The sequence below is a fragment of the Lytechinus variegatus genome, chromosome 15 (genome assembly GCF_018143015.1).
Source record: "Lytechinus variegatus isolate NC3 chromosome 15, Lvar_3.0, whole genome shotgun sequence".
Classification (NCBI taxonomy): Eukaryota; Metazoa; Echinodermata; class Echinoidea; order Temnopleuroida; family Toxopneustidae; genus Lytechinus; species Lytechinus variegatus.
Window position 1 is genome coordinate 2,896,635 of NC_054754.1, and position 24,013 is coordinate 2,920,647.

The window sequence follows — 24,013 nt, forward strand, 5'->3', positions numbered from 1 at the left end:
ACGTTTGCCGACAATAGTCGACTGTTTTAGACCACCAACAACCGTATAACTTGCACGATATCACAACATCTACTCTCCACTGCTCATCTACTCATCGCTTCCTGGAGTGCACAACTCATCTTCAATTCTTATCTGCTGATCTGCGCATTCTCTCACTGGTACTCGACTGATCATCGTTGCCAGGACTTCTCAACTCATCTACTCATCGCTTGCTGGAGCACCAGGCTCATCTCAATTCATGCCAACTGCTCATCTACACTGTCCATCTACTCATAGCCACCCAACGATCTTCGCATCGCGGCCAGGACTTGGTGAACTCATCATAACACACTCAACTCAACTCATCTACTCTCTCCTGCTCATTTATTCATCCGTTCCTGGAGAACCAGGCTCATCTCAATTCATGTCAACTGCTCATCTACACTGTCCATCTACTCATAGCCACCCAACGATCTACGCATCGAGGCCAGGACTTGGTGAACTCATCATAACACACTCAACTCAACTCATCTACTCTCTCCTGCTCATTTACTCATCGCTTGCTGGAGCACCAGGCTCATCTCAATTCATGTCAACTGCTCATCTACACATAGCCACCCAACGATCTACGCATCGAGGCCAGGACTTGGTGAACTCATCATAACACACTCAACTCAACTCATCTACTCTCTCCTGCTCATTTACTCATCCGTTCCTGGAGTACCAGGCTCATCTCAATTCATGCCAACTGCTCATCTACACTGTCCATCTACTCATAGCCACCCAACGATCTACGCATCGAGGCCAGGACTTGGTGAACTCATCATAACACACTCAACTCAACTCATCTACTCTCTCCTGCTCATTTACTCATCGCTTCCTGGAGTACCAGGCTCATCTCAATTCATGTCAACTGCTCATCTACACTGTCCATCTACTCATAGCCACCAAACGATCTACGCATCGAGGCCAGGACTTGGTGAACTCATCATAACACTCTCAACTCAATTCATCTACTCTCTCCTGCTCATTTACTCATCGCTTCCTGGAGTACCAGGCTCATCTCAATTCATGTCAACTGCTCATCTACACTGTCCATCTACTCATAGCCACCCAACGATCTACGCATCGAGGCCAGGACTTGGTGAACTCATCATAACACTCTCAACTCAATTCATCTACTCTCTCCTGCTCATTTACTCATCGATTCCTGGAGTACCAGGCTCATCTCAATTCGTGTCAACTGCTCATCTACACTGTCCATCTACTCATAGCCACTCAACGATCTATGCATCGAGGCCAGGACTTGGTGAACTCATCATAACACTCTCAACTCAAGTCATCTACTCTCTACTGCTCATTTACTCATCGCTTCCTGGAGTACCAGGCTCATCTCAATTCATGTCAACTGCTCATCTACACTGTCCATCTACTGTTTCTGTTTCTGTTTTTGGTAATTCCCGCAGGAACTCGGCAGGACAGCATTTTGCTGGTAAACGCCAAGCTGGTATATAACCAATTACCTATGAAACATTTAACGTCTAGATTAATCAGTCATAGTGGCTGACGTTATAGACGACAGATATCACTCTCGGGCCTTTTTATCAAAGTGGAAACAATGGCAGAGTTGGGATTCGAACTCACAACCTTGCGATTATGAGTCCAATGCTCTAACCACTGGACCACACGACCCAACGCCACCCAACGATCTACGCATCAAGGCCAAAAATTGGTGAACCCATCATAACACACTCAACTCAACTCATCTACTCTCTCCTGCTCATTTACTCATCGCTTCCTGGAGTACCAGGCTCATCTCAATTCATGTCAACTGCTCATCTACACTGTCCATCTACTCATAGCCACCCAACGATCTACGCATCGAGGCCAGGACTTGGTGAACTCATCATAACACACTCAACTCAACTCATCTACTCTCTCCTGCTCATTTACTCATCGCTTCCTGGAGTACCAGGCTCATCTCAATTCATGTCAACTGCTCATCTACACTGTCCATCTACTCATAGCCACCCAACGATCTACGCATCGAGGCCAGGACTTGGTGAACTCATCATAACACACTCAACTCAACTCATCTACTCTCTCCTGCTCATTTACTCATCCCTTCCTGGAGAACCAGGCTCATCTCAATTCATGTCAACTGCTCATCTACACTGTCCATCTACTCATAGCCACCCAACGATCTACGCATCGAGGCCAGGACTTTGTGAATTCATCATAACACACCTATTATTGTCAAAATTTAAACGTTGCCGTTCTTCTTTACTCATCGTGGTCAGAACTTCTCAACCCATATACTCTGCAATGCTCATCTCTCCATTGCTTCCCTGAGTCTTTGAACTCTTCTTAACTCATCTACGTACACTGCACTGCATATACTTATTGTTTCATTGACTAATCAAGTTATTTACTCTTCTCATTTGCATATCAACTCACCTCATCTCAACTCATCTACTCTCTCCTGCATGCGCGATTCTAGACTTTTTTTTGGAAGGGGTGGCTTCTGGGGGCTTGAAAAGTTGATCGACGTTGTGTTTTTTTTCAATACAATGAAAATGGCCTGTAATAGATAGCCTTATACACACCAAACAGCTAGTCCCCCTCCTATAAAAATAATTTCTAATATCGTGCGACGGAGCGTAGCGACCGAGTGAATCTTTTTGTGTTTTTTTCAAAACGCTTGAGAATTTTTCATCTATGTTATGCATCAGTGACTGATTGGTGTTGCAGATGTAGATGAGGGCATTTAACGAGAATTGGGGGGGGGGGGGACCGGTTTTCAGGAAATGGGTTTGTGTTAATTGTTAATCTCTCCTGAGGCGGTGTTTAAGACTTTCAACGTAATAAGTATATTAGAACACGGCAGAGATGGGGTTTCAATATCAATGACAGCCCTAAAATATTACGAGGGAATGTGGTGACCAGGGAGAAAATGATTGAAGTGAACCTAGCATTTAGGGCACTTTATGATCTTTACAAAGAAATGTAGGCCTACTCTTGCAACATCGTTAAATTGCCGAATGGGATACTAATTCAGCATTTATAAAGGCTGCAAAAATCGGCCTAATGATAACACGTATAGGGCCTATTGTATAGAGTAGAGTCAAATCGTTCTACATTTGTTTCTATCAGGGGGTAGCGGGCGATCGCCATGAAAATATTGGGGATGCGGCAAACATATCGATTTGCCCTGCCCAATAATTTTGCGAGATTGAAAAGTTTAAGAATCCATTGCAAAAATGCGTTTGACAAACATCTGAAACTGGTATAAAACTATCAGACTTGACATGGAAGTTAAACATAATACTGTAAACTTTTTGGTGAGCTTCACGAGCAAACTTCTGCATGACAATTTAGCGCGCAGAGTGCGCCGCCTTTTTGGACATTGTCTTTACCCACTCACGCCATCCAAAACATGGATCAGCACTACTGACTCTAAACTATATGTTTTCAATAAGTTTAGCCTCTATCAGGGAGTATAATAGCGACATATATATTTTCTAAAGAATATCCTAAAGAGTGACACAAATTTGGAGCGCTTTGACAAAACACGACAGGTTTGGAGTTTAAACTTCAAATTTATGGCATTTCGTTGTGGGTAATGTATACTTTGGGATGTTAATTTGGAAAAAAAAAAGGTGCAAGGCAGTTTGCTATAGCCTATTGCAGGAGATTATTGATTTATATTCGCACTTTAAGAGAGCACTAATGTATTCTTCATTTAGATGATATTTTCCAAAGGAAGCGTTTAGCGACCGAGCGAGAAAATGTTATCATTTGAATATTAAAAAAAAAGATTTTAGAGCACTATTCAAGAATTGAATACTGTATTAATCAATTATACATGTATAGGCCTTTGCATATTATAGGACCTATATAAACACAACATCAAAAGTAAGTCCCCCTCCCCCCCAGAACCCCATCAAGTCATTCAGTATAACAAGCTATTCAAGTTGAAACCAATTATGTGATATAGCTAGTGTTGTTTTTTTTCGAAAATAAGCGACATCCGTGACTTAACGGCTGAGTGAGCACAGCATTTTGCTGTTTTTGAAAATGCGTCATTTTCTGTTCGTGTTGTGCTTATTCAGCCGTTAAGTTACGGATATCTCATATTTTCGAGAATCTGATTCTTAACAACTCTATCTATATCCCACGCTTGGTTTCAACTGAATAATTCGTTATACTGGCAGGGTTCTTTAGGGGGAACTTACTTTTGATGTTGTGTTTATATATATATATATATATATATATATATATATATATATTTTTTTTTTTTTTTTTTTTTGGGGGGGGGTCAGTCTGCTCACCTAAACTGCTCAAGTAAACATCGGTGTTTATCTGCCGCTACTCAATGATCTGATGATTGCTTGGACATGGGCAACTCATCTTTATTCATCTACTCGCAGCTTCTTAACTACAAGTTGTGGTTAATCTACTTATCGCTTTCAGACATCTCAACTTATTTACTGTCTAGTGCTCATCTATGCTCATCGCTGCCAGGACTTTAAAACTCATCTCAACTCATCTACTTTTCTGCTCTATGTCATCCAATCTCATCTGGTTTGCTACTAAAAAAAGATTTGACCTTTTATCATCAAAAATCAGAAAATCGGGTTTCAATGCAATTGATATATAAACGTATTTTCTTCTTTTTCTCCTTTGCCATTTCTCATATAGTATTTTGTATTCCCGAAGAGCTGCCATGCAATGGGAATACTTGCATTGATCGAGCCAAGTATTGCGACTTTAAACAGGACTGTGGAGAGGAGAACGAGGATGAAAGAGATTGCCGTAAGCTTGTTTCCATTATCTCATTTTAACTCGAGACATATGAATGGGGCCTCGCTTTTAATGTGGGAAGGGGAGCATGAGGTTCCTTGAGCCTAATTACATCAGGAGGGCTAATGATATTCGTTCGACCCAACCCATTCGATTTTTTTTTCAATTTGATATTGCTGATTGACAAAAGTGTGTGAATATGATTCAAACTCTAACACTGATTCTAGAAATGGTAACTACTGAACTTCCTTTGCCCAAATTGGGAAGATGCATCAATGATTTGGAATTATTTTTTGACTGGCGGAAGAATTGGGGCTATTTTACTGTTTCAGTTGATGAATTTGATCCCATCATCTTCATAAATGGAGATTTATTTTTGTCAGATATATATCCTCTCCAAAGGTAGTAAACATTCCACCCTCTAATTTCACATTCATTTTTCATGAATTTTTCAAAAGTGTCATTTTAACACACAAGTCTATGGGGAATGTTTTACGCGCGTGACACCGTAAAGGCCCAGAATGCGGTCATTTTACCATGGACAGGGCTTTCAATAAACCAGAAGTTTGGACGCCTGTACATTTATATTGAACAAGTATTTTACCAGTCTTCGATGGTTTATCAGAAAGAACAAATGCAAGTAAAAGGAAGAACCGATATCATGGACAGATGGGAAAAGCTGTTCTCAGCATGTACCAATACAAAGTGACTCCATGAATTATCCTGATTTTGTTTCCCTCCAAAGTTATCCAAAACTTTCCAAATATCCCAATCAAATTTTATGTTTGTCCTTGATAATATTGATGAAATATTGAAAAAGTATATATATTGTCATTATAGCAGTATATTCACATCTAACGAAGATATGTCTGCATGTATATACATTAAAAACATCCACCATGGAAATCAATGACGAATTAATATAACTTCTAAATTCCGCCCCCCCTAAAAAAACAACATATATATATATTAAAGGCATTTTTCACACATTTCACATTGTCTGGTCCCAACAATTTCAATCTCCCCATGAAATCTCAAGGAAAAACATATATTAAAAGTTTAGAGGATACATGATACAGTGTATTAAATAATAATAATAATAAAAAAGTTTATTGCAAAAGAAGCATTCAGAATTTAGTTCCAATGATAATGTATATAATGATATTAGATTGGTTAATAGTATTATTTCATTAAGTAAATTGACGGTTAGGAAAATATATTATAAATTGATCAAAGTAAAAACCGAAGAATCTGGAGCAGAGGGATTTTGGAGTAATACGTTAGTATTTGACTGTTTGCCAGTTTGGATAGATGTCTGGTTATTCAAGTTAAAGTTTGGTAATATAAGGACAATGTATTGGTGAATTTTAATTTTAAGTTCATGTATAATATTTTGGCAACACCAGCTAACCTTTTTAAATAGAAATTAAAAGAAAACGATCAATGTTTTTACTGTGATCAAAAAGGTAATTGCAGTCATATGTTTTCTCTTGTAACATAATGATAATATTTTGGAAAAAAGTTGAAGAAAATGTACAGAAATATATTTTGTAAAATTTTCACTTCCAGCAATGTCATTTACTATCAGGAATTTCATTTAGATCAAAAGAAAAATTGATTTAGATGTAATTTTGAATCATGCTTTATATACTATTTATAAATGTTTCGCTGGAAATGAATCTAAAAGGAAAATAACGATTCAAAGGCTGTTTAATATATTGGTTTACCTATTAAGATATCGTTTACAGATAGAAGAAAATGTGAAATCCAGAAAACCATGTATTTCCCTCCAGAAATGGAGGCAAATAATAGCACTGTGAATATATTTTGTTTGATGAATAAAGAAGACCAGCAATGGTTATTTTACCAAAAAATGATAAAAAAATTGTTTTAAGAGATATAATATATATAACGATTATTGACTAAGTTTTTACTATGTATTTGACAATAATAATAAGAGTGACATCTTTGATTGAGAAAATCGGCCATGCATGACCACCACTGTGAATTATAAACTAGGTGCATGTCACAAATGATTTTCGCAAAAATCCACATTGGAATCCAGATTCATCCTCATTTCGAGATTACCTAAAGAAACACAGTGGTAGAACAAAACAAGTCTTTCCTTCCTAACGTCAGGTCGCCTCATCCTAATGAAATCTTCACACTTTTTTTTACGTTCGTTTCAAACTCTTAGCCATTTTTGCTATTCTACGCGTGAAGGTTTCATACCATTATGAACATAGTAAATTGAAATATCATAACTTATTTTCCAATGATGGAAAAGAAATGGGTGGTATAGTTCCGTTTTCCCCTTCTTCTGTGATATGTACTTTTACGCCAGTAGCAGAAACAATAGTGGTCCATTCAGAAGCGTTGCTCCCAGGTGCCCACTGATCTTTTTAAATGAAGAAAAAATATACAGTGAGTGCGCCTCTGCCAGCCCCATTTGCCTTTTGCCCCCGCATGCCTCCCTCAAAAAGTCTTGGTGCCGCCACTGTTTAATTCGTTTTCTTCATTTTTAATGATTTCTTCAGCTGACAGCTGTGACTTCGAAAGGGACCTCTGCTCTTGGACACAAGATGATACGGATGAGATGGACTGGTCAATGTTTACAGCAAGAACGGTCCCCTCGGGATACAAAGGACCTGCAACTGATCACACCACAGGATCGGCACAGGGTATGTTTGAAGACGACGATGGTGATGATGATGATGATATTGATGTTTGTGATAATGATTATAACATGGTAATGGTGATGAGAAGATGATTGTGGCGGTAGTGACAATGACGAGGACATGGACGAGGATGGCGATGAAGAAGGAGGAGGTGGTGGTGATGTTGCTGACATGCTAGTGGATGTGACGATGATGATATCATCATAGTGCTGCTGAGATAATGATTATGTCGGTAGTTAAAATGACGATGATAATGATGAATGATAATGATATGCTGCTGCTGTTAATAATGACAATGTTAAGGACGTCGGCGACGATGTTGATGATGATGCTGCTGCTGAAGATCGTAATGATAGGGTCTATAGATGAGACAGAGGAGAGCTAGAGCGAGAGAGGACTGAATTGTTAGATTACTGTTGACAATTGACAAATGGTGATAATGCGTGAAGTTTGGAAAAGAGCGTGATATAAAACAAAGATGTTAATGATGATGAAGATGATTATGCCGATGATGGTGGTGGTGGTGATGAAGAAGATGGTGATGTTGCTAATGGTGAAAATTGTAATGATGATGATGATGATGATAATGATGATGGTGATTATAATGATGATGGTGATGATGATGATGATAATGGTGATGACGATGATGATGGTAATGATGATGAATGTCAAACAGAACGAAAATGTGTTCTTGTTCCAGTAGGCCTATAGCCTAAGCACAATATTTACCATCTCGGAGTGCATTTACATTTCCGAAAACAAAAACTTTGTTAACGATGTCTTCGAATCAACCATTTCTTATAGGTCGGTATATTTATGTGGATGGATCTACTTCGCGGACGGGTCAAAAAGCGAGGCTGATCAGTCCCGAATACAAACTGGCGCCACGAGGTTGTACCTTCAACATGTGGTTTTACATGTTCGGTCCCGAGTACGGCGACCTGGAAGTAAAACTGCGTGATGACCGAGGTCAGAGTCACGTGACTAAAGTTCAAGACAACGCATTGCAGTACAACAGATGGTACAACTGGAATTCCCAAATTCTCCCATGTACACAAAATTTTCAAGTAAGAAGATGACTTGTAAAAATGAAATAGTATTTGTCAGTGTAACGCTTTGTATGAATTAATGTTTACCAAAAATGTAGTGAAATGGAAGATAATAAATGTTTATTTGAATTGAATTAAATATATTTTTTTTTTTTTTAAATCATATTTATTTCTTCCTCATATCACATGTAAAAAAAAATATATATATATATATATATATATAACATGACATTAAAACTTAATTGTTTCAAGTTAACACATTAACATTTTAACATGGTGAGAAAAGGAATATATATGAATTTCAAATGTAAACTTAAAATTAATCTGCTCAAATTTTTTTAAACAACTTATAATCACGAAGGGATAAATACAGAACAGAATCCGGGTACAACAGCAAAAATCTAAATTACGGAAATAAACTTATAATCTGTATATAAAACTCAAAATTCTCCATACTCTTCAATCAAACTGATTAATGAGGAAGTTATATTAATAAAAAAACATACACACAACTTAAAACCAGACCCTTAGCTACACTTAACCCCCTACCCCCATAAACTACAAATAAAGAATAATAATAATGGTAATAAAAAAAAAAAATAAAATAAAAAAAAAAAAAACCCTAAGTGGTGGAAGACTGTGAGGCTGATTCGTCAAAGTGCTCCCATTTTCTTAAATGAAATGCCAAGGTTCCCCTTTCCGTTGCAAGCCGTTTCTCTTCTTTTCTATTTTCAATTAATTTATCTCTAATTTCCTTTACATTTGGAGGTAACCCCTTTTCCCTACCATGGAAGATCATGAATTTTATCAAAATCATAATGTGGTTTAATAATTGTTCTGTTTTTACATTAGTCCCATTTATTCCAATATGAATTTGTTTCCAAGATATTCTCCTAAGAAACGGTAAGTTTAATTTATCAGCACATTTCTCCCACAGTCTTTTAATTATATTACATTCAAAAAATACATGTTGGTATGTTTCTTCTGAAGTATTACAATATGAACACAACCCATTTATCCGAAGTTTGAATCTGTGTAGATGATGGTTCGTATAGACTATTCTATACAATAATTTAAACTGAAACTCTCTCAATTTGCAAACTAATGTGCACAACCTTGGTCGAACAAAAATCTTTTCCACTTCCTTAACTGTTATATTATAAACTTCCATTAAGTTATAAAAAGCAGAGCTAATTTCTACATTATTGCTAATTTGACTTCTATAAACCATTTTTGCATTTATTTCTTCAAATTTATAAACTTTCTTTGTAAATACTATTTCTAGGCTGAGGCCACAGTGGATAGACTTCCTTTCCGGCTGAACGTTTCTTTTCCATTCATGAGGAATTATTGAATATATTTTTCCAATTTTTGTAATTTCTTCTTTACTTAAACCCTTTAAAATGAAATAAGCATCCTTTTTCAATAACCCTTTTTCATCACAAATATGGTGAAGTCGATATATATTTTTCAAAAACAAATTTTCATCAAATAATGTTTTGCCATCCAGCTGAATATATTTATTGTTGTACAAAATTTCATTTCCCTTGTAATTCTCTTCTGCTTTAACATAATTTTTCATATCCGTCCATGTTTCTATTAAACTTCGATAGAAGGTAGGTAGCTTAATATTCACACTCTTGTCCCAATAGTTACAATAAAAAATCAAATTACCTCCCATTGGTCTCATCAAATATTTGAAGTATTTTTTCCAATTAATACCTTGTTTTCCTGTAACAAGCCTTTTTATCCACATTATTCTCTGTGCTTTCACAAACAGTCTGAAATTCATCATTTTGAGCCCCCCTTGCGAATAGTCTAAAGTTATTATGGTATTTTTTATTTTGTTTCTACCTTTCCATAAAAAATCAAAACTTATTTCTTCAATCTCACTATGTACCCACTCTGGAACTGGCATCAATGATGATAAATATATCAATTTGGAATAGCCATATACTTTCATTAATTGAATTTTTCCCATTAATGTTAAATCGCGTTGCTTCCACCAATTAAATAATTTTTTAATTTTACTTAGTATTTCTTTGTAGTTCATTTTTTCCTTGATATCTTCGTGTATCGAAAAATAAATTCCTAATATCTTAACGATATCGACTTGCTTCCCAAAAGGAAAGTTATGAGTGGAAAACTGTGGGCCTAAAAGTAATATAAACGTCTTGTCGTTGTTTATCTTTAATCCTGATATTTTATAGAATGCTTCAAAAATGCGTTCAGTCTCCTTAAATGAAGGTAAGTCTTTAATAAAAAGCGTTATATCATCTGCGTACAAAACTTGTTTTAATTCTGTATTTCCAAAACGGATCCCTTTTACCTGATGATTATTCCTAATCATGTGAGCTAAAATTTCAATACACAAAACAAACAGATATGGAGAAAGAGGATCTCCCTGCCTTACTCCTCTTCCAACCTTAAAGTAACCTGTCGATGCGCATCCATTTATAACACAACTTTCAGTATTAGTATAAAAAATATTTACCCATTTGCGAAACCTTGGTCCAAAATTAAATGATTTTAGTACCTTATGTAAAAATAAATGTGACACAGAATCAAACGCTTTTTCGAAGTCAATGGCTACCAAAAAAGCCCTTTCTCTATAGAAAGAAGTATGAAAGATCATATCATCTATTATTCGGATTGCTTCTCCAATATTTCTTTCCCCAACATAGCCCAGCTGATCAAAACCTACAATTTCCGGTAAAACTTCTTGTATTCTCTTTGAAAGTACCTTAGATAAAATTTTGTAATCTACGTTTAGTAACGAAATCGGTCTGTAGTTTTTAATAAATTCTGGATCTTTGCCGTCTTTGTGTATCAAGGTAATAACTGCTTGTCTTTGAGAGGCTGATAATTCTCCCAATCGCAGAGCCTCATTAAAAGATGCAAGTACTAAATCTCCAATTACTGACCAAAATTTCTGATAAAATTCTACACTTAAACCATCATTTCCTGGAGATTTGTTGAGTGTCATACCTTTCAATATCTCTACACATTCTCTTTCAACGATTGTTCCTTCACATAAATTTTGTGATGTATCATTTAATTTTGGTAGGTTACCAGGAAAGAAATTTAAAGTGTTGTCTTCTATAATATCTGTTTCCTTATATAGTTGCCTGTAGAATGATTTTATTCCTTCAATAATTTCCTTTTCGTTAGTAGTGATATTTCCATCTATAATTAATTTTTGTATTATACTGTTTTTCCTATTTGATTGTATTAACTGTTTAAAAAATGCTGTATTCTTTTCTCCACTTTCGTACCATGAGGACCTTGAACGGACTTTCAAACCTTCATTAACATAATCGTAAAGTGAACTTAGTTGTTGCTTCTTAGTTCTTATATTTTCAAAAATGTCTTTCTGATGTCCACTATCAATCGACAATAGACTCTCTAAGTTCTTTATCTCTTCCTCCAGTTTTTCAATTTTTTCTTTTCTTTCCTTCGCCCTTTCTCTTGATATTTTAATAGTAAATTTCCTTATTTCCATTTTCATAAAATCCCACAATACTCTTTTATCTTTAATTTCCACTGACAATTTCTTCTTTAAAGACTTAATTTTTTCTCTCATTTTCTGAACATAATCATTATCGTTTAAAAGACTATTATTGAATTTCCAATAAGATCTTTTGTTATTTTTTGACTGTGATCTTTTATGGAAAACTAGATTAACTGCAGCATGGTCTGGAGCTATAGAGGGAACGATATCACAGTTGGATGTTATCCGTTCCAAGTTCTCTGATATAATCCAATAATCTAAGCGACTCTGCATGAATGGATTTAGCTGTTTATACGTATATTGTTTTTTGTCTTTATTTTTATTTCTCCAGATATCAATTAATAAAAAAATGTCCATAAACTCTTGTAATTTTTTACTGAATTTTGAATCTTTTTTTGATACATGTCCAAAATAATCTAAATTGGTGTCTCTAATAACATTAAAGTCACCACCAAGTACTACTGAACTTCCCTCTAAATTATTCCTTAATAATAATTGACCTAAATCACTTAAAAATTGTATTTGGTCATTTTCGTTATTTCCCGTGGGAAAATATACACTTCCAAATAGCAACTTCTGTCCTTGTATCTTGCATTTAATTAAAACATATCTACCATTTTCATCTACCCAGGTATTGCCAATTTCAATGTCTATCTTACTGTCTATTAACACAAGAACTCCTCTTCCATGGTGCGTACCATGACTAAAGATACATTTCCCACCCCACTCTGATTGCCATTTATCCTCAATATCTGGCGAACTATATGTTTCTTGTAAGCATGCTATGTCAACGGATTTCGTCTTACACCAACTAAAGATTTTTCCTCGTTTTGTTTTGTCTCGTATTCCTTTTACATTAAGTGTGAGGAAATGGCATGAAAATACATTTAATACATTATCCACCATCCTAAAATAAATCAACCTCACAGCCCTTCAACCGTGGGGAAAAAAAAAAATTATATATATATAAAAATTAATAAAAAAAAAAAAAAAACGAAAACTGTCTACTGCAGAAAGTGACTTCCTGAGTGACAGCTAACTGGACCTTGCAAGCAGAACCAAATCCCGCCCAAATTTCACCATGCTTAATAGGGTTTGAAATATTTCTAATCTATAGTTACACATACACACATATACATTAAAAAAAAAGACAATGCTCAAGCTATATAGTCCCGCATTGTTACTCCTATTTGGTACAAGTCACCTTGCACAAACATTACACTGTAAACAAGGGTAACCATGAGTTCATACGTCAAACTACTTAAACTCATGAATATGTGCTATATATAAAAGAATTTTGATTTAAAAAAAAATCAGAATGAACTGTAGCTCATCATCATTAAGATATCTCTATTTCTAAATCAACAAGCTTGTTGTGATAATATCAATAAGATATAGAGCCAAGTATGTATACAATAGTTTCCAATCTACATTCAGTACATAAACATCTTCTTTCCTTGAAATCCTGAGTCTGAAATACAAAAATAACATCAAGGATTGAATATCAGCCGTGTTCGCAGAAAGCGACTGGTGAGGGAGGTGGTGGAGGGGGTGGTGGTGGTACTATGTAACCAACCCACCCCCCCCCCCCCTCCACACCCCCCCACACCCCCTGCCCGTGTCGTGCGAAAACAGCTGACAACACACAATCAGGAGGCAGACTTGGTCAAAATAGGCCAGTATTATGTGCGATGAAAGAGTATCCCAAGATAGGCCATTGATAAACATAATTACCATGAGAAAGCTACTAAGCTTTTGGGACTAGGCCACAATCCTAAGTGTCCGTATTCAACAAAATGCAGTTCATTCAGATTGAAAAAAAAAAAAAAAAAAAAAAAAAGTTGTCGAAAAGATTTTGATTACAAATAGGAACTTGTTATACTTGAGCAAAAGTCTTAACTTTCAGAAACACACCTGGTAACACAACATTCCGCCCATCAAGAAAAGGGGGAAAATATCTCCTTTCACATCTAAACTGACTTACAATAATGTCCACTTAATGAGTACTTAATAAGAAATCGCTATGCTTTAGCAATTACATTGTTTAGTTTCATAAAATTCCACAAACAAAATCGTTTGAATTCGATATCAATATAAAGACCCTTTCAATCAATGGATCTGTCCGCCAAACTGTTCTTTTTCTCTGCTTTTTTTTTATCTGTGCATTCTTTTAAACAAAAGTCCTAACAATTTAAATATCAAGACTAATTGATCAGAAATAATCAGGAGGCAGTTTTGGACCAAATAGACTCGTATAATTGATTTGAATTCATTATCAGCCACTCCCTTCAACAATCAGGCCAATTACCATGAAAAGAGAAAATATTCCCAGAACATCTTATCTGAATTCAAAACCGGTCCATTGTTTGACAATTCCAAAATCCAGATTTCATCAAAGAAATTTTTTTATGTATGTTAAAGTTTGTCAGAAAGTCAGTTGACCGTTACATTCATTAGAGGGCAAATTAACATTTGTGTCTAAATGAAAGTCAGATACCTATTGTTAAAACGAATTAAACACCATGAGAAAGCTACTGAGCCAGTGCATTCTTTAAACAATGTTGTTTGTTATTCATTGGTTCAAACAGACTCATATAATTGGAGAAGTGCATTCATCAGTTAACAACCACTCCCTTCATCCATCAGGTCAATTGTCATAAAAAGAGAAAATATTCCCTGAAAATTTTATCTGACTTCCCAGGCAGACCGATCTGTTGTTTATTTTACAATCCTAAAATTTTGAATTACATCAAGGGGACTCTCTTAATATGATGAACTACATGTATGTTAGAAAATCCGTTGACCGACTTTTTTTTTTAAGTCAGCTGACCAACTCTCTTTTTAAAAAAGAAAAGGCATTTGACCTTTGCGTCTCAAAGAAGGACAGATATATAATGAATTAATTGCTAAGAGAAGACTACCAAGCTCTCTGACGACACAAGCGAAATGCAACATATTTAAAATGTTCCGTACCCTGCAGTAATGCAAGTCATTTTAAGTTAAGATTGAAAAGCAGTTGTCCAACTTTGCATGAGTACTAAGTAAGAAATCGCTACATGCTTTAGCAATTACATTGTTTAGTTTCATAAAATTCCGGATTACCAACAAAATCGTTTGAATTCTAAATCAATATAAATACCCTTGCAATCAATGGATCCGTTTGCTAAACTGTTCCTTTTCTCCGTGTTTTTGTTTCTTTTGGTCAGTACACTCTTTTAAACAAAATTCCTAACAATTTAATTATCAAGACTGATTGGTCAGTAATGATCAGGAGGCAGTTTTGGACCAAATAGACTCGTATAATTGATTTGAATTCATTATCAGCCACTCCCTTCAACCATCAGGCCAATTACCATGAAAAGAGAAAATATTCCCAGAACATCTTATCTGAATTCAAACGGGTCCATTGTTTGACAATTCTAAAATCCAGATTACATCATCAAAGAACTTTTTTTATGTATGTTAAAGTTTGTCAAAAAGTCAGTTGACCGTTACATTCATTAGAGGGCAAATTAACATTTGCGTCTAAATGAATATCAGATACCTATTGTTAAAACGAATTAAACACCATGAGAAAGCTACTGAGCCAGTGCATTCTTTACACAATGTAAATAGTTATTCCTAACAATTTGAAAATAACCTTAAGACTGATCGGTCAGGAATAATCAGAAGGCATTCTTGGTCCAAACAGACTCCTATAATTGAGGTGCATTCATCAGTTAACAACCACTCCTTCAACCATCAGGTTGAAGTCATTGTCATAAAAGAGAAAATATTCCCTGAAAAATTTTCATCTGAATTCCCAGGCAGACCGATCTGTTGTTTATTTTACAATCTTAAAATTTGAATTGCATCAATGTGACTTTTTGAACATGATAAACTTTGTTAGAAACTCAGTTGACTGACTACATAAAAGGCAAATGACCTTTGCGTCTAAACAAGTTCAGATATATGAGCTGACCTTTGCGTTTTATAGAGGGTCAGATACTTATTGATAAAGCTAACTGATCACCATATAAGAAAGCTACAAATCTCTTTGGTGATGTAACCAAAATGGTCAAATGTTAAATATGCCCCAATAATGCAATTCAGTTTAAGATTCAAATTATGAAAAGCATGCTTGTAAAAAACTATCCAGACATGGTCACCTGGAATACATAATGAGAGCTTACAACTTGAGCAATTACACTGTTTAACATTCAGAGACGAGTCATATACATATATATCTGGATGCACAGTAAACCAAGCTTTACCATAAAAGAGAAAATTTCCTCAGAAGGAGAGATATTTTCTTCTTTAAAATTGAAATGAAAATGGCTTTTTAAGTTATGTTAAAGGATAGGTTAGCTTTAAGCAAAATTCTCCAAACGTTGCAAAGAGTTGTATGCAAAAATTTGTGTTAGATGGAACCATTAAAATGTTGTAAATGCAGCATCCGGAAAACATAAAAGCTAGAGTTCAAATTTAATTACACAAAGATAGTACTCTATACAGGTTTTTAAAGAAAATGTCAATTTACAACAGTAGTTAATATATCAAAATTAAGGATGAACATTCAACATTTGCTGTAGCATTGTCACTAAATATGACAAATATAGTGTCATCGATAATCCAACAAAATTTGATCATGCTTATTCATGAAGCATTTTCCATCCGTGTCAAATTCTATATTCATTAGATGAGATGAAATGTTTATGATTTGATGTCCGTTGTAAATTTCGGTTGGAAATTGATGCCTTGAAGAAAGGATTTAGTGAAAACAAGATAATAAATTGATAATAGTTGAACGGTGACCATATTTGCAGCAAAGTGTTAATGGGGAGACTAAGCAAATCAGGGTTAACTCAGAAATAAATTGAAGCGCTTACCAGAATTTTGTCACATTAATGACAACTAGAGATCAATCATCTTTAGAAGACACCAGAAAACTAATCACGGTATAGGTTCCATTGCGACGTACCCTTTTCCTTCCACTGCAGTTGAATTTTGGTGCCATTTAAGGATATTTTTGTTGCTACATTCCTCTCTTTGCGTAGATTGTAGGCAACCTTGGCAAAAGCACCTCTCTGTGCTTTTAGGGCTGGGGGTAGGTCGGTGCGGACCGTGATGCGGTAACGGGGCGGGGTCGGGGTGTTTTGGCGTTGTCGATGGCGGTGTTCAAAAGCGTCGAGTACTCGGTTTCTGTCGTGCATGTACACGAATTTAGCGATGATTGCTCGAGGAGTAGGGGGTCCACTTGGTTCATCTGTCGAAGAATTTCCACGTCGGGGGAGGCGATGGGCATTTGCTATGGCTATTAGTGCTGCGTCAGCTGCGTCGATGCCAAGGGAGATGAATGTATCCCGTAAAGTGGTTGAAATTACCTCGTTCTGTTGCTCCTTGACTCCATAAAATAGGAGGTTTGATCTGCGGCCATATATTTCCAAAAGCATCAACTTTTCCTCAAGCTTAGAGATTGCATTTTCCGTCTTTCTTTCGATCTCCGGGAGTTTCTCCGTTCCGATTTTGGCTATTTCATCAGTATTCATTGTGACAGACTGCTCCAAATCATTCAGCTTGCTCGATATCATCTTAAATTCTTCAGAGAGAGCATCCATTTTTGAGTTTAGTGATTGGGAAAAATTCGCTATGCTTTTTTGAATATCCGATAGAGAAGGTTGGCTTGGCTCTTCCGATGCACTCGTATCAGCATTGGGTTGACTGCCCGGCATGGCAGCGCGTGAATGCTGGACTGTTTGCTTTGTGGCCTGTCGCGTGGTACGATTCGCCATGTTGAAAGCCGTGCTTTAGTTAGACAGAAAAGCGGTGGAGTATAAATCAGGGTTAAGTTCTCAGTTAAAAGTTACCCCCAAAATTGTTTTTGTAGGTAATATATAAGCCTGCAGAACAAAAACGAAGATACAGTTAGTCAGGTGAATAAATCCATGAATTTAGGTAGAATCTCGGGTTAAAGAGGTTAGGGCGGTGCCTAGAACGCGGAGAGCTAGCTCCTTGCGTCCGTCTCCATCAAGGTCCAGCTGTCTAGTTTTAAAGATAGTACTCTATACAGGTTTTTAAAGAAAATGTCAATTTACAACAGTAGTTAATATATCAAAATTAAGGATGAACATTCAACATTTGCTGTAGCATTGTCACTAAATATGACAAATATAGTGTCATCGATAATCCAACAAAATTTGATCATGCTTATTCATGAAGCGTTTTCCATCCGTGTCAAATTCTATATTCATTAGATGAGATGAAATGTTTATGATTTGATGTCCGTTGTAAATTTCGGTTGGAAATTGATGCCTTGAAGAAAGGATTTAGTGAAAACAAGATAATAAATTGATAATAGTTGAACGGTGACCATATTTGCAGCAAAGTGTTAATGGGGAGACTAAGCAAATCAGGGTTAACTCAGAAATAAATTGAAGCGCTTACCAGAATTTTGTCACATTAATGACAACTAGAGATCAATCATCTTTAGAAGACACCAGAAAACTAATCACGGTATAGGTTCCATTGCGACGTACCCTTTTCCTTCCACTGCAGTTGAATTTTGGTGCCATTTAAGGATATTTTTGTTGCTACATTCCTCTCTTTGCGTAGATTGTAGGCAACCTTGGCAAAAGCACCTCTCTGTGCTTTTAGGGCTGGGGGTAGGTCGGTGCGGACCGTGATGCGGTAACGGGGCGGGGTCGGGGTGTTTTGGCGTTGTCGATGGCGGTGTTCAAAAGCGTCGAGTACTCGGTTTCTGTCGTGCATGTACACGAATTTAGCGATGATTGCTCGAGGAGTAGGGGGTCCACTCGGTTCATCTGTCGAAGAATTTCCACGTCGGGGGAGGCGATGGGCATTTGCTATGGCTATTAGTGCTGCGTCAGCTGCGTCGATGCCAAGGGAGATGAATGTATCCCGTAAAGTGGTTGAAATTACCTCGTTCTGTTGCTCCTTGACTCCATAAAATAGGAGGTTTGATCTGCGGCCATATATTTCCAAAAGCATCAACTTTTCCTCAAGCTTAGAGATTGCATTTTCCGTCTTTCTTTCGATCTCCGGGAGTTTCTCCGTTCCGATTTTGGCTATTTCATCAGTATTCATTGTGACAGACTGCTCCAAATCATTCAGCTTGCTCGATATCATCTTAAATTCTTCAGAGAGAGCATCCATTTTTGAGTTTAGTGATTGGGAAAAATTCGCTATGCTTTTTTGAATATCCGATAGAGAAGGTTGGCTTGGCTCTTCCGATGCACTCGTATCAGCATTGGGTTGACTGCCCGGCATGGCAGCGCGTGAATGCTGGACTGTTTGCTTTGCGGCCTGTCGCGTGGTACGATTCGCCATGTTGAAAGCCGTGCTTTAGTTAGACAGAAAAGCGGTGGAGTATAAATCAGGGTTAAGTTCTCAGTTAAAAGTTACCCCCAAAATTGTTTTTGTAGGTAATATATAAGCCTGCAGAACAAAAACGAAGATACAGTTAGTCAGGTGAATAAATCCATGAATTTAGGTAGAATCTCGGGTTAAAGAGGTTAGGGCGGTGCCTAGAACGCGGAGAGCTAGCTCCTTGCGTCCGTCTCCATCAAGGTCCAGCTCGAATCTTCAAAAAAGGAGTCTAGCGAGGTTTGAACCACCGACCCTAGCGTTACCAGGCAGATGCGTTATCCAGTCGACCACGATCTTGAATTGTGAACAATATCGTTATCGTCGAGAAAGTGCAAAGTATTAGGAATTAGCATTTACTGTAATCATGGTAATAGTATTTATGTAATATATTCAAAGGAAGGAGAATGTACTGTTCTATAGAATTTATCTTAAAAGAACATTTTACCTTTAATTCAGTGTTTGGTGCCGCAAGATGGATATATTTTATATTTTTCTTACAGAATGTAGATAAAGCTCTCTGTTTGGCTACAGACTAAACTGGTCGAGTGGTCACAAAGAGTTCTCTATGTTTTTCATTGCTTCAGTTCTTGTCGGAAAACTTACATAGGTCTTTTGATCACCTTGAACGAATTAAAAGGAGCAAGCGAAAATGAAACTTGTTGCAGAATTCTGAAATGCTTTACTGGGTGCATAACAGGTGCATGCAAATTGGACATATACCATAAGTTCAAACAATCTTATCTTATTTTCTTACTGTTGCAAGTAATCGGGGCCCACATTGTACAAGCCTTGCTTTTTAGTGGGTCCCTCCTTTTCCATCTTAATTTAATTTCTATTGAAAAATAGTATACTTATTTAAAACCTCCAATGTGTTGCCCAAATTGTGTGTTTTTTTTCACAACATATGTATTATTATTTTTGTTTCTTTGCAACGGATACAAATACTTATGTTTATATATGGTATACAATTTGTTTTTGTTTGATGGAAGTGAAATAAATAAAATTGAATTGAATTGAAATTGAAGTGTGTCAAAACATAAATTGGAAGCAACATTCCATATAGACAGTCAAATGACTTAGTATTTCATGGAAGTCACCTCTGTGTGGCATAGTTCCCATCATAATCATGACGATATAAGCCCATTTCAATGTTGATTTCAATTCCAGTTTTATCACGAATTTCAATAACAATTTTAGTTCCAATTTCAATTTCGATTCTAATTTCATTTTCATGTTCAATCTCAATTTCATTTTTTCATTTTTATTTCCAATTTCAACTTCAATTTACCAGATAGTTATAGAATCGGAAGATAAGCTCCAGGGCCCGATTGAGAGTGGTTTTGCCGTGGATGATCTGTCCTTCACAGACTGTGCGTTCCCCGAGACGGTGGACATTGGCACCTGTCCTTCGGATACGATGCAGTGCGGCACATGGGAGTGCTACCCAGCCGTTAATCACTGCGATATGGAGTTGGATTGCTGCGACGGGACGGATGAAACAGATTGTGGTAGGGCATCAAAATGGCGCGTAGTTAATATATCAAAATAAAGATATAATAATAAAGGGAAAAAAAGAATATTGAAATTAAATCATTGAATATGCATATAATATCTAAAGATTAATGTATAAATGAATGAAAAAATAGATGAAATAAAAATAAATGAATGAAATATTTGAATAACTAAGAAAAAAATCACAAAATTAGTGTTTTTATAAAATAATTGTAATTTCATATTAAACTGTCAACATCAAAATATTAATTTATTGATTATTTAAAGAAAAAACAGCGTTTTTGTATATTTCATTCTAAACTTTTAACGTCATAAGTTTTATCCAATCTTTCAGAATAATTTATCAGACTTGCTATTGTCATACGGCACGTCATAACTTTCTTTCCCTCTATTCTCCCTCTCTATCTCTCTCTCTACCATTACTTCTGTATTGCTTTTTAACAATCATGATTTTTTTTTCGCAGAGAGCCAAGGCTATATCCAGTGTGATTTCGAACAGGGCTTATGTGACAACCAATGGGAGCAGCTAACTACCGATGAGTTTGATTGGACATGGCAGCAAGGCGGTACCCCGGATAACTGGAGAAGAACCGGTCCACAGTATGACCATACCAAAGGCGATGAATATGGTAACCATTAGTGCTGGAAAGAACTATCCGTAGTGTACTAATACCCGATTACCCGGGATCTGAGGGCAAAATCTTGAAAATAGGAATACTCTTTCGTCTATAATTTTTCCACTAGTGTTTTTTTTTTTTTTTAAATTTTTGATATTTTGTCGAACATTTAAAAATGATATTTTTAATTAAAGTTTTGTGACAAATAAGAAAAAAATGACAGCTCATGGATTTCCATCTCCACCTGCACATGCAGAACACCACAGATAATATTGGGCTCAGAGTAGCAGCTTTACCAGGACAAGGGGTCTTTCCAAAGCCAGACTAACATGGAGTCCAATCTAGATGACGGGTCTAATAAAAAAAATTCCATTTGACTTATGTTATATGTTTTGTTTTGTAAGTTATACTCTAGAAATTGGTAGTCATATTTGGTGTAATAGCTCGCTAAAAGAATAGTCCTCTTCGAGTGTGCGAATAAGCTTAAAGCTTGATGTGCCCAATCATCAATTTAGGAAAAAAATGGATAAAACAATAGGTATTTTCAACATGATGTAAATATATATTTTTCCTATTGCTTGTCAGGTTGGTATTACTATACAGAGTCTAGTGATAGAAGGAAAAATGGAGAAAGGGCAAGGCTAGCCAGCTTTCCTATCGCGGCTGATACCTCGGGAGACTGCAGGGTGAGTATACCTCTGACAATGGCTGACATGAATTCCTCTACCACCCCACTCCCTTCCTGTTTGTCCCCATAGGCGGTGGAAGCGGGGGGGGGACGTGTCCCCCCTAAATCTTAGGTAGGGGGACCGTCCCCCCCCCTAATTTTTTTTGTTATAACTCTTTTTTTTGTGCTTGTCAATTGTTTTTCCAGCGTCCCCCCCTAAAGCGTGGACCCCCCCCCCCTAAAATTTAGGTTGATGACCTTTTTTTTTTTTTTTTTTTTTTTGCTTGTCAAAAATTTTGGTTTGCCACTCCTAAAATTTAAGTTGATAACCTTTTTGGGGGGCGCTTGTCCAATTTTTTACCTGTGTCCATCCCAAAATTTCAGGTGGACACCCCTAAATTTGTCCCCACGTATATCGCACAAATTGACTTTGATAAAAAGCAAAGTATCAGCTTCATAAGTTTCATCAAATTTCGTGCGATTAAACTTTTTCAAGTCAGTGAATTCTTTGAACGTGTGGGAAAAGTGTGATTGAATTTATAGTGATTTTGCTCACTTACAAAATTTCAAAAATATTGCACCGGTATTCAAACTCTGCCGCTAGATTTCTGCGCCCTTCGTTATAATAATAATTATTATTATGTCCATTTATATAGCGCAGTTACTATGTGCATATACTCAACTACGCTTTGATACTTCGTATCATTATTTTTACCCCGGCTGTAGCTGAGTCGCCATATTACTAGGCGCTATAAAGCGTTCAAGGAATAAATCATACCGGGTTCCCATTCACCTCACCTGGGTCGAATGCGGCACAATGTGGATAAATTTCTTGCCGAAGGAAATTACGCCATGGGATTCGAACCCACTACCCTCTGTTTCAAAGTCCGAAGACTAATTCACTGGGCCACAACGCTCCACAACGCTTCGTTATGCCACTAGGCGGTCATTTGCTCTTAATGTTAAACTCACCTTCTGCCCTTATTTCTGAGAAGCAGCAACCTTGCATAATCTTAAACATATTTTAAGTCCTTATAGTTATTAGTGAAACTCTCACTTTTATTATTTAAGTAGTGAAACGGAAACTCTAGATAGGAGCCAGAAACACTTGTAATTCGACATATCCAAAATGGTGTTTTTGTTTACTTTTTGAAATATAACATCTTCACATTTCCTTAGAGAATGGGGCTTCATAATATATATTAGTCCTTTTGCCCATTGCTTGGCAGGCTCCTAATGATTTTGGTTAGTAACCAACCACACCCATGTTTTTATTTTACAGATTCGATTTTTCTACCACATGGAAGGGCAAGGAATTGGTACGCTGAACGTCTATACAAGAACCGCCATCAATGGTCCGCTGTCGAAGATATGGAGCCAGGATAGACAGATGGGAGAACAATGGAATTACGATAACCTAGAACTGCGACTTACAAACGACTTCCAAGTATGTTCTATTTTTCATATTCATATCATTTTTTTTTGCAGAAAAGTGAAAATTCCTCATGTGTGCAATTATGCTGTACTTATCATGATTCATTCGAACTATGTAATCTTGAATATGTGATTTCTAGAGCAAAAGTCAGAAAATATAGACAATGATTATATGAGTTTACCCTTTCTGCGGGCTATTTGCTGTAGAATTATTACCATCATTGGAATATCAACGCCATCGTCCTATATCACGACATATCGTTTTTCATATGATAGGATAAGATATTGAAAACATCACGTCCGACTGGAATATCATGTCCTTATTCCATGGAAAATATCACATCTTAACGCCCATATTCTATAGCCTATGGTAATATGCTACGTCATGTGGGAATATA

At 36.4% G+C, this 24,013-nt stretch overlaps 1 protein-coding gene across 1 annotated transcript in view; it reads left to right on the forward strand.

Annotated features, from left to right (window-relative positions):
* LOC121428324 (MAM and LDL-receptor class A domain-containing protein 1-like) overlaps nt 1-24,013 on the forward strand; it is a 57,084-nt gene that overhangs the window by 22,242 nt on the left and 10,829 nt on the right. Inside the window, exons 9-15 of the mRNA XM_041624892.1 lie at nt 4,681-4,794; nt 7,320-7,463; nt 8,265-8,527; nt 20,677-20,893; nt 21,362-21,526; nt 22,100-22,200; nt 23,464-23,628. Coding sequence (XP_041480826.1) covers nt 4,681-4,794; nt 7,320-7,463; nt 8,265-8,527; nt 20,677-20,893; nt 21,362-21,526; nt 22,100-22,200; nt 23,464-23,628 — 1,169 coding nt within the window. The remainder of the gene's footprint in view (nt 1-4,680; nt 4,795-7,319; nt 7,464-8,264; nt 8,528-20,676; nt 20,894-21,361; nt 21,527-22,099; nt 22,201-23,463; nt 23,629-24,013) is intronic.